The sequence below is a fragment of the Salvelinus fontinalis genome, chromosome 18, assembly GCF_029448725.1.
Source record: "Salvelinus fontinalis isolate EN_2023a chromosome 18, ASM2944872v1, whole genome shotgun sequence".
Lineage (NCBI taxonomy): Eukaryota > Metazoa > Chordata > Actinopteri > Salmoniformes > Salmonidae > Salvelinus > Salvelinus fontinalis.
The window spans coordinates 48,360,173-48,372,069 of NC_074682.1; the positions used below are offsets into that span (position 1 = coordinate 48,360,173).

The window sequence follows — 11,897 nt, forward strand, 5'->3', positions numbered from 1 at the left end:
CGACCTTCGTCTCTCCCGAGCCCGTACGGGAGTTGTAGCGATGAGACAAGATAGTAATTACTAGCGATTGGATACCACGAAAATTGGGGAGAAAATGGGATAAAAAAAATAAAAAAAACATGAATAAACATTATTCACATAGAATATTGCATTCTATTATACATCCTATCATATAAAAAAATTATTGGAAAAAAAAGTAATGTATGAAAGTATTATCAGTTCATTAATCTACTTAATTGTATAGCCTAACAAGGCTTTAACAAATTAAGACAATGTCAATATAAAGGCCTATCATAGACTACCCTTTCTAGGAAAAATATGCCATTGGTAATAAATGGCAATCATTTGAATTAGGTCAAATGAATGTAACACTGGGAAAAGTGCAATCCAATCTCATCATTTAATGTGATGTATAGGGTAATGGAGTAGACTATTTAAAAATATATATATTTCAAGAATGATTGACAATAAATAATTGTAATTAAATTATAATGTTGATATATAATGAGTTCATTACCTGAATGCATCTCGATAGCCTACAAATATGACTAGGCCTCTCAGACTAGGCCTTGTAGAAAGAGGGTCAATCAAGTTAGGTCTGGCAAATTAATGTAGAATTGGAAAAAATACATACATCCAGCCATAGAGTATAGCCTATCATCATCAAAATAAAAAATGTCATTTTTGACATGCACAATTAGAAGCATCAATCAATATAGAGCAAGCTCGACTAAATTCGAGCCCAGCAACTTTGCTCATCGCATCCTCCTTCGATTGTCTCGTCTGGCTGCCACGAGAAGCCCCCACCTTGGAGACAGTCGATCACGTCATTATGGAGCTGCAGATCTGCAAAAATTAATGCCAATGGCGATGTACTTTGCAGGACATGCTAGCTGTTCTTGGCGGCGCACCATCACTTCAAATGCATTCCATCTTGGTGTTATCGGTTGGCCTAGACTACTGGTAGTACTGGTAAAATTTAAATTATGAATCGCAAATCACCATACAGCTGACACACTTCGATTTCATCAATCATTTTGACTTCAATTTGGTTGTCAAAAATACTATCAGTCTTAGCTGATGAATGCCCTAATCTCTGGACAGTGAATTGGTTCAATGACATTGTTGTTTCGTCTCTTAATCACTTTTAATTGATCTAAAAATTATGCATTAACCATGAATTTAACCGACTGTTTGTTTATAATTCAACTTTGCCCGGCCTTATTATCTATTTCACTTGCTTTGGCAATGTAAATTGAGAGAGAGAGTGAGAGAGAGAGAGACAGAGAGAATAAATGCAGATTGGCGCTTGTAAAGACGGACTGTTGATAAGTACAGTCATTATCAACCTGACAATAACTGAAACCAATCCAGTCAGACTCGGGAGGTCTTGGGTGTAATAAGCAGGAAGAGAATCGCACATCATAACCATCAAACGAACAGAGGGTAAGCAGAACAGACCAGATGATATCACTATACATTTCCAGTTGGTTAGTTATTGTTTTCTTAAAAGGGAAAATGTTTGGTTTTATATTACAGGATTCATTATGACCTAGACAACGAAGTTGTGGGCACATACTGTTGTGGCGGGTTGGACTGGAATGTGCTTTGTGGATTACTTATTGGCCCAGTAATGCATTTCCTTGTTCTCCACATGATATAGTAATACCTCTACTCTGATATAAAGTATTAGTGCTCCAGACGTCATGGCTTAGGAATTGTTAAACTGTTTACTGTGATGCATTTGGCTACTCTCACTGTGGCTAATGATTGACAGAAGTTTTACAGTAACCAAGTTATTTATCAGGAAGAGACATATAAACCTCAACGTATCCAGACAGATTGGTATTTGCGCAATGAGACTGATCAGAAAACATTTATTTATTTTTAGAATAAACAATTGTACAGATAATAAAGGACAAATCAAATAGAGAATAACACATGAAAGCTTTTTTTATACAACACTTGTTTTCAGTGTGGGTCTCAGGCTTTCAAGCTGCCCACTTGGCAAAACTAGAAATATTGGTATGGCTGCATACCAATCGTCAACATGACGTTAGTAGCATGTGGGTAGACTGTGCACATACCTCTCTTTCGGCCAGGCCAGTCGAAGTGTTCTTTTATCACGTGTCTATGTTATGTAAGATATCCGTAGATAACACATACCTAGAGTATGCAGTTTAAGATAGTGGCCGTGTTCCAGGCCGACTGCATTGCGGACGCCTAGCTGCCAGATCTCACAACGCATGGATTGGTATTTAACATATCAGCTAACCACATCTTATGATATAGCAATCTGATGCCTGAATACACAGTCAAGGATGTGGCACACAACCATTGGTTAATGCAATGTAGCGCCTGAAATGTAGTTTGCCTGGAACGTGACTATTATATAAACAGTGGTGGAGTTGTGAGATCTGGCAGGCATCTGAAATATAGTCCACCTGGGATGTGCACAGCACTAATGAGTGTATAAGTGCTGCCCTTTAGAGAAAAACAACATATTTGTTCACCAAACTGATAGAACAAAAGCAAAGGGCACAGCTCTACTGCATCAAAACTATTTTTATTTAGAGTGGGACACCTGTGTTTGTCCCACTGTGTGTAAGAAATAATAAAATAAAGATCTCACTGTTCCGGACCGAAACGTTGCTGCTATGGATTTACTCTGTAAATAGAAAGTGAGTTCTGAAAACAGCAAAATTGCACCCTTTAGTTCTGAAGTAATAATAGGAGCAGCTAGAGAGAAATAAATTGGTTATGAGTCTCAGTTTTACAGAGTTTAGTTCTCGTCTGGTGGCCATGCTAACGTGTATGTTTCAGCTTGTCATCAGGACACACTCCTTTATAGACCTCCCGGATGACCTGGGGCATGAGTTGGTTCAGGTTTTTCTGTGACTCAGGAAACTCTGTAGGACTTCCCACCCATCCGAAGAGGCCATGTGACAGACATTGTTGAAAAGATGTTGAAGGTCTACCGTGATGAAGGATCCAACTGCATGTGCTGAGTAAAATCTGCTGTAATGGAACACAGGTGGGTTTCTGTCCTCTATGGGTATTGAAGAAGAGGGGGATACATGGGCTTATACACACGTTTATTCTACCTCCCGACAATACAACACCCTGCGTGTGGACGCCTGTCATGAAAATAAACAATGACTTCCTATTAATGGTTTTGATTGCTAAACACTCGTTGCTGGCTCAGCAAGCAGTTTCACCACAGCAGAGGGATGGCACAAGCGTTCTTAATTGGTCATTCTTTATGTTTTTTATTTGTTTCAGTTTTTTATGTTGCGTCAACATCCCTCAATAAAGCCTCAACGACATGTGACAGACACATGACACTCACGCACAAAACTATGCTTTTGTGAAATTTCAGACGTTTTTGGACTGTACAAATGCTTGAACATTAAAAATACTATTTTCCCTAACCTTAAACCTAACCCTAAATCTAACCCTAACCCTAACCTTAATTCCAAAAACCTCAAATTAACCCTAAAGCTTAAAATAGCATTTGAACAAATTCAGGATCTGAAAAATGTCCTGACTTGTTTACATAACTTTTCGGGACATTAGGGTGAAATGTTAGGACAATGAGGTCCTGATAATGTAGGAAAACAAGTACACACACACAAACACACTGAATAGCTCTTCTCTCTCTCTCAGCAGTGAGTGGAGCTGGAGGGCAGGTCTGACCAAGCATCAGTCCAGCTGTTCAGTGTGTGAGCAAGGGCTGAGAGACCCCGTCTCTTTAAACTGTGGACACAGAGTGTGCAGACAGTGCATCGGCAGCTACAGGGACCAGCCTGCTCCATCAGGAGACCCTGGCTGCCCCCAGTGTGGAAAGATATCCAGAACACATTCTGAACCGAACCTACTACAACAACATGGTATTAAACACCAAGAAAGTAAGACACCTTTTTGAAAATTATGATTATTTTTCAAATGTATTTGTAAGAAAAGTATCCGTAAAATGTTTATGGCTCAAAATGATTGACCAAGTACATTTAGATCTACGTGCAATTAGAATGTTCACCACCAATTTTCAAGTCACTATGCCAATGTTGTTCTGTTTGATTGTCAATTAACAGAAGACCAGCATGTTGAGGAGTATAGAGTAGCTTCTATCCCAACCTCCATTAGAGCTCAGGATGGAAGCACTATCATCGCCCCCTTCATCTACAACTCTACTGTAAGAGACATCATCATCACTGTGCCAAAAACAGGTGAACACTTTATCATTCTCACACAGTTGATGTCTGTATGAACAGATACCGGTTTTAGTGAAACATCTCAGGTCAGATGTTATGTGGTGTTGTGTTGTGCAGACATGGGATAACTATAGTTTTAATAACTATGCTTTGTGGAAAGTAACTATTTTCCCTGGGCAACAAATAGTTACTTTGGAGGTGACTACAACTATTTGAATACAGTATTTGGCAGCCATCAAATATTTTTTTTTTCAAATAACTTGCATATAATCAAATACTTTAAAATATTATTTGGTTTTCTGAGAGGTATTCAAAATACTTTCAGATATGATTCGTTTTTTTGAGACCTGTATTTGAATATTTGAAAAAAGTAGCCTTTAAGTTGAAACTCTATGTAAACTATATTTGACTACCTTACAGTAAGTATTTGAAAAGTTGGTATTTACAACTATTCTCTGCCCAGGTCAGATGCTAGCTGATGTGTTGTCATACGGTTGATTTACTTACTCCAGGATTCCTTAAATTCATATTCAGAACTGTAGGTTTCCTACAATAATTATAGTTTTTCTTTATTATTTCTAGAAGCCCCACATAGCTGTTCCACACAACAAGGGTAAGGCATCAAACATTGTATTTCTTGTAATTCTATCTACTGCCTATTCTCCATCAAGTGTTACTACTGTTCTATATACTACTAAAGTACGGCCCTATACACTTTATTGTGCACATTCAATTTCCTGACACCTTATATCAATGATGATTGTCCTCTTTAGGAATAGAATGGTGGACTACTTTAACTCAGTCTCTGTCTTTTCTCTCTTTTGTTTCTCCAGTGAGTTGAGCATCAGTTCATTACGCCTGTCCCAGGCGTATCATACAACCTGGTATTTGACAGCACAAAAAACAACACCACAGATTTATGCATTTCCCCCAGATCTAATTCATTCAACTTAGCATAAATATATTTTGATCTGGTGTTAATTCAAAATAGTGATATAAGTTTGAATCTCAGAATCAGTTAGCTGGAGCAATATACTCCACTTGAATTTTTGTTATGAGACTTTGAGTGGCTTCTGAGTGACAGAGTAAACAGCCTTATTCAAAAGAGGGTTACAATAAGAGTAAGGTGCTTTACTTCATAACTTGAACTTCATGTTTTTGTTTACATTTCATTCTAGTGAATGATATTCTCAAGACATACAAAGCCAGTCTGAGGAAGAAGTTTGCATTGGTGTTAGAAGGCACTGCAGTAGATCAAACTCCCCTTAATAGGATTTACACACAGCTCTACATCACACAGGGAGAGTGTGAAGGGGTTAATAAAGAACATGAGGTTCGGCAGATTGAATATACATCCAGGAGAAAAACATCACCAGACACCCCTATCGACTGTAATAACATTTTTAAACAATCACATGGAGAAGAGGAACACATAAGAACTGTGCTGACAAAGGGCATCGCTGGAATCGGAAAAACAGTCTCAGTGAAGAAGTTCATCGTCGACTGGGCAGAAGGACAAGCCAATCAAGATGTAGATTTCATATTTGTGCTTCCTTTCAGAGAGCTGAATCTGATTAAAAAACAATGCAGTCTTCATGGACTTTTAAATGGATTTCACCCTGAACTTTCTGAGATAGATGTAAAGAAGTACACTGATTGTGAAGTTCTGTTCATCTTTGATGGTCTGGATGAAAGCAGACTTCCCTTGGATTTCCAAAACAACGAGACGCTGTTTGATATGACACAGATCTCATCAGTAGATGAGTTGCTGACTAACCTCATCAAGGGGACTCTGTTTCCCAAAGCGCTCCTCTGGATAACCTCCAGACCAGCAGCAGCAAATCAGATTCCCCACGACTTGGTCAGTCGGATTTCAGAAGTACGAGGGTTCACTGACACGCAGAGAGAAGAATACTTTAAGAAGAGATTTGGTGAAGGGAAACTAGCCAACAAAATCATTTCACATGTAAAGACATCAAGGAGCCTCCACATCATGTGCCACATACCAGTCTTCTGTTGGATCACTGCAAAGGTTCTAGAGGATGTGTTTCGTAGACAGAGAAATGAGAGAGGAGAGATCCTTACAACTCTGACTGAGATGTACGCTCGCCTCATGGTCATTCAGATAAACCTGGCAAATGAAAAGTATCAGGGGCAGAATGAGAGGGATAGACAGAAGATCTTGGCATCAAAGAAAATCTTCATTTTGAACCTGGCACAATTAGCATTTCAACAGCTGCAAGAGGGCAATATCATATTCGACGAGGAAGACCTGAGAAACTGTGGGATTGATGTTAGTGAAGCCTCAACATACTCTGAGTTTTGCACAGAATTCCTGAAAGAAGAGTGCGGGTTGTATACAAAGGTGTACTGCTTTGTGCACCTGACCTTTCAGGAGTTCCTTGCTGCACTGCATGTCTTTCACTGCTGTGTGAGCAACAACATCAAGGCCCTTGGGTCTTTCCTGGAGAATGCTTCTGCAGTGCTTCCCTTGCATGAGTTGCTGAAGATGATGGTGGACAAAGCCATGAATAGTCTAAATGGACACCTGGACCTATTCCTCCGCTTCCTTGTTGGCATAACACTGGATTCCAATCAGAGACTGTTGCAAGGCCTACTGCCAAAGACAAAGATCAGCTCAGAGGCTGTTGAGGAGATTAGAAAATACCTCAAGAATCCTGGTGCACATCACGTGTCACCTGAAAGGTACATCAACCTTTTCCTCTGTTTGACTGAGATGAAGGACAATTCAGTTCAGGAGAACGTTCAGAAGTTCCTTGAGTCTGGAGAAGAACTGTCACCTGCTGACTGCTCAGCACTGGCCTATGTGCTTCTGATGTCAGAGGAGGTGCAGGATGAGTTTGACCTGGTGAAATACAACACATCAGAGGAGGGGCATGACAGACTGGTCCCAGCTGTAAGAAACTGCAGAAAGGCAATGTAAGGCTCAATACTAAACTCACACATACCAGAAAATGATGAAATCTGAATAATTCTAGCCCACATTTTTCATAATATGTATGTATGCTGAGAGACCTAACACCCCTAACCATTTGTGTGTGATTGCTTTCATTTCACTTTATATATTTTTTAAAATCAGAACAGGTTGCATGAGATCAAGTTATTATGAACAGATCCTACTCAGCAGACACCGAATACAATAAGATTCAACAGTTTGCCATGGCCTGCACAACATCAGACTGAAATGATATGTTCTCTGTTTCTGCAGATTGTCTGGCTATACTCTTTCAAATCAGGTCTGTGACACACTGGCCTCCGTTCTCCAATCTGCATACTCACCTCTGAGAGAGTTGGACCTGAGGAACAGTGAGCTGTTTGATGATGGAGAGTTTATACTTTTTGCTGGACTGGAGGATCCACACTGTAAACTGGAAACACTGAGGTCAGTACATTTGGAGACATCTTTACATCACCAAATCAAATTGTATTTGACACATGCGCCGAATACAACAGGTGTTCACCTTTCAGTGAAATACTTACTTACAAGCCCTTAACCAACAATGCTTTAAGAGGTTTTAAGAAAACCATAAACTGTAACATTGTTGGATAGTTTTGTTAAAGACATAGTTTGGGACTTTATCTACTTCCCCAGAGTCAGATAATCTTGTGAATACCATTTGTATGACTGTACAGTGTAAAGGAAGTTAGAGGCCAATGCTAACTACAGTAGCATTTGCTTGCTCTAAAGCTAATTACAATTGGGCTAACGCAAGTTAGCAATTGCGCTAACGCAAGTTGGCAACGTCCATCACACTGAACACAGAGACATAAAAATGGTTTACACTAGTTCAACTGACTCTTGGGAAGTAGATAAAGGGCATCATTGCCAAAATCCCAAACTATCCCTTTGAGGTTAATTTTCAGAGCGAGCTCAAATGCATTCTGTTTTCGTTGATCATAATTAGCATTAAGATCATCTTAAGTACACTGGTAGAAAATGGACGAACAATGATCTTTATGTTAAAGATGATCTTTATGTTTTTGGGAAGTTCAACCCAGCCTGTTTCAATGGTATATTCTCACATCTTTATAGACTTACTGGCTGTGGCATCACAGGGGAGTCTTGTGAAATATTGGTCTCTCTTAACTTATCTCTTATTGAGTTGGACCTGAGTTACAACAGACTGAAGGATTATGGAGTGAAGCTGCTTGCTGCTGGATTGTTGAGCCTACACTGTAAACTGGAGAAACTGAGGTCAGTCATTACTTTGTGATTTTCCTCTCATTATGGCTACTTTTTGCCTAGTGTGTTATAATATTATTCTTTCTCTCATTTAGGCTGAATCGATGTTGTCTGACAGAAGACTGCTGTGAAGAGCTGGCCTCAGCTCTCAGCTCAACCTCCTCTCACCTGAGAGAGCTGGACCTGAGTCACAATGACCTGCAGGATTCAGGAGTGAAGTTGCTCTCTGCTGGACTAGGGCATCAAAACTGTAGACTAGAGATACTGAGGTCAGTATTTACGAACATACTGTACATTACTATGGCCTGGATTCAATCAGATTGAGCATTAACCAGCGCTAGCCAGCGTTGGAGGTGTAACTACAGTATGAGGTGACATATCAGTGAGCAGCTGCTCTTGTGTCACAAACCAGTCCCTTTCTTATTATCCCTAGGCTCTATCGATGTTAGAAATAATGACTCTCCAATGTCAAACCATTGATGTGAGGCTAATGCATGTTTTCATGTTCTTTTGGATGGGGGGATTTATGCATATTAGTCTAATTTGAGTGTTTGAACTTGTAACGCGGCTGAATGGGATTTGTCGGATTATAGTCGGGTGTGGTTTCGTTGTATCCAATGGCAGTGTCTGTGATCAGGTAACGCAACGAGCTGCTTGTGGATTTGACAGCTCTAACGCAGTTCCACCTTTGACACCGCCAAAACAAAGCTATGCGTATGTCAATCTGATGTCATCTAGCCCTAGATCACAAAAACACCTTACTGTCTTTCTTGCTCTAACACTTGTCTTTCCTCACTTGCTCAGATTTCTCTGATAGATGTTTTATTGAAGAAAGTTTGTGCTTACAATGACTGTAATATGTGGTTCTCTTATCTACCCTATTGGAATGCACTGGCTGGATAAGAGTGTCTGCTAAATAACCAACATGTAGATGTAAATGCTTTAATAATAGTGTATCTCTGAAAAGATAGGTTCATATTTCAGCTCTCACCAGCCTCAGTCAAGTTGTAAAACCCAGAATGGTTTTTCTTTTCAGGCTGTCATTCTGTAAAGTCACAGAGGAAGGGTGTGCTGTTCTGGCTTTAGCTCTGTGGTCAAACCCCTCCCACCTGAGAGAGTTGGACCTGAGCTTCAATCACCCAGGAGTCTCAGGCGTGAAGCTTCTCTCTGCTAAACTGGAGGAGGCCCATTGTAATCTCAAGTTAGTGCAGTAAATCTGTGCCAATATTTTCCATTTGTATGCATATTTCTCTCCTATTTGAACCACAACATTGAATTCTGACCTTCAGTAATTCCAATGGCAACACTTTACTTGATTCCTTGTCACTCACTCACTCACTCTCTGTTCCTCTGCCACAGTGTGGACCATAATGAAGAGATCTGGATAGAACCACAGCTGCTTAAGAAGTGTATGTATGTTTCTTTGTTTTAACATCTCATCTATTTCGGTCAATGTACTAAAAGAACACATTCATTATTCCTGTAAATCTAGTGGAGGTAAGACACTTTAGTGATGAGGTAGTTCAGATCCCACCCGTGACTTAAACACACGGACACATTGGCTTGATCCAGCTTATTTCCCCTCCTCTAACCTCTCTTTTCATCCACAGATGCCTGTGAGCCCACTCTAGACCTAAACACAGTAAGCAGACACCTATCTCTGTCTCAAGGAAACAGACAGGTGACAGGAGTTCGACAGCAGCAGCTGTATCCTGACCACCCCGAGAGATTTGACTGTCCACAGGTGCTGTGTACAGAGGGTCTGAGTGGGCGCCATTACTGGGAGGCAGAGGGGAGTGGGCACTTGACTGTCATAGGAGTGGCATATAAAGGAATCAGCAGAAAAGGAAATGGTCGTGTCTGTAAGCTTGGATCCAATGACAATTCCTGGTGTCTTGCCTGTTCTAAGTACCATGACTCTGCCGACTACAATAATGAAACCACTAAAATAACCTCTCCTCCAAAGCTATCTGAGCAAAACAAGAGAGTAGGAGTGTTTTTAGACCATCCTGCTGGAACTGTCTCCTTCTATGAGGTCTCCTCTGACACAATGACCCACCTTTACACTTTTCAGACCACATTCACTGAGCCCCTCTATCCAGCGTTTGGAATCCAGAGTACAAACTCCTCAGTGTCTTTTGGGGTTGCCAGTAATCCTGTAGAGGCTAAGAGGCCATCGGTGGAAGAATTTCAAGAATTGGGTGGTATTTCCTTAATTGGAGGATTTCTTCATAAAGATCTTTTCCATTACAGAAACTGAAGAAGCACAAATGTTTCACTATTGCTAATTTGACACAATGATTGCGGTAGATGTTTCAATCGTAAAGTGAACCTGAAGAAATCACAAAAACATTCACGAGAGGGAAAAAAGTCTGCTTTGTGAATTTGAATTTTAGTTTTCTTGCAAGTGAAAAAACAACAGCACTAAAGCACAGAGAAAGAGGATAAAAACGTGAAAGTCAACATGTAAAAATGTGTCGATTACAACAAGATTTAAGAGCACGTTAAACCTTACAGCTTTAGGAAAATACCACCTACGGTGGATATTAAAATATGTCCCATCTAGGCTACTTTAGCTGCGTTTATACAGGCAGCCCAATTTTGATATTTTGACCAATCAGATCATTGCCAATAATTGGACAAATGAGTAGAATTGGACTGCCTTTGTAAACTTAGCCTAAGGCTCTGTGTTTTAAACTAGCTTAAATATTTTTCGAAATTATGCTCTAATGCTTTATTAAAGCTGTTCTTAAACATATAATTTTGTAAAACTTGATTTGCTTAGTATTCCTATTGTTTCCCCAGATATCCTGCATAGTATCAGGTAGAGATACAGGTAAATGCCGAAATAAAGGGAACACCAACATACACCCACAGCTTCAATGCACCTTGGCATAGATTCTACTGGAACTCTATTGGAGGGATGAGACACCATTCTTCCACAAGAAATTCCATCATTTGATGTTTTGTAGATGGTGGTGGAAAACACTGTCTCAAGGCCCCGCTCCAGAATCTCCCATAAGTGTTCAATTGGGTTGAGATCTAAAAAAGCCATGGCATATGGTTTAAATAATTGTCATGCTCATCAAACCATTCAGTGACAACTCATGCCCTGTGGATGGGAGCATTGTCATTCAAACGGGGGCATAGCCATGGTAGCTAAAATAATGGCCGGCCCAGCATTTTTATACATTTTTATACATATTTATTTGCTTAATTAACTCAGGAACCACACCTGTATGGAAGCACCTGCTTTCAATATACTTTGTATACCACATTTTCTCAATTGTTTTCATTATTTTGGCAGTTACAGCTATGTTTCCACAATCCCAATATAACTTCTCAGTCCTTCACATTATAGACCTTTGGCTTCATCTGCTGGCTTCTGGAAAATAAAGCATTGCCAAAACAATTGTGTCACTTTATCTACAAATGGCTTTTCACAATTAATTAATTAATGAGAAGGTTTCCTGTCTATTGGT

At 39.8% G+C, this 11,897-nt stretch overlaps 1 protein-coding gene across 2 annotated transcripts; it reads left to right on the forward strand.

Annotated features, from left to right (window-relative positions):
* Positions 1–908: 908 nt before the first annotated feature.
* On the forward strand, positions 909–11,827 carry LOC129815682 (NACHT, LRR and PYD domains-containing protein 12-like). 2 transcript variants are annotated; one of them, XM_055869685.1, is made up of 12 exons: positions 909–1,446; positions 2,824–3,034; positions 3,667–3,908; positions 4,092–4,226; positions 4,794–4,821; positions 5,388–7,151; positions 7,441–7,614; positions 8,266–8,427; positions 8,511–8,684; positions 9,452–9,616; positions 9,775–9,824; positions 10,026–11,827. In XM_055869685.1, exons 2-12 carry the CDS (start codon positions 3,024–3,026, stop codon positions 10,673–10,675), a joined length of 3,555 nt encoding a protein of 1,184 aa, XP_055725660.1. In that variant the 5' UTR covers positions 909–1,446; positions 2,824–3,023; the 3' UTR covers positions 10,676–11,827. The 2 variants fall into 2 exon arrangements, with proteins under 2 accessions (XP_055725660.1, XP_055725662.1); XM_055869687.1 differs by having other exon boundaries at positions 909–3,034; positions 3,670–3,908.
* Positions 11,828–11,897: the final 70 nt, after the last annotated feature.

Coding starts and splice junctions, on each gene's coding strand:
- LOC129815682 (XM_055869685.1), top strand. Junction 8,685..9,451: donor TGTAGACTAGAGATACTGAG/GTCAGTATTTAC, acceptor TTTTCTTTTCAG/GCTGTCATTCTGTAAAGTCA. Junction 9,825..10,025: donor ACCACAGCTGCTTAAGAAGT/GTATGTATGTTT, acceptor TTTCATCCACAG/ATGCCTGTGAGCCCACTCTA.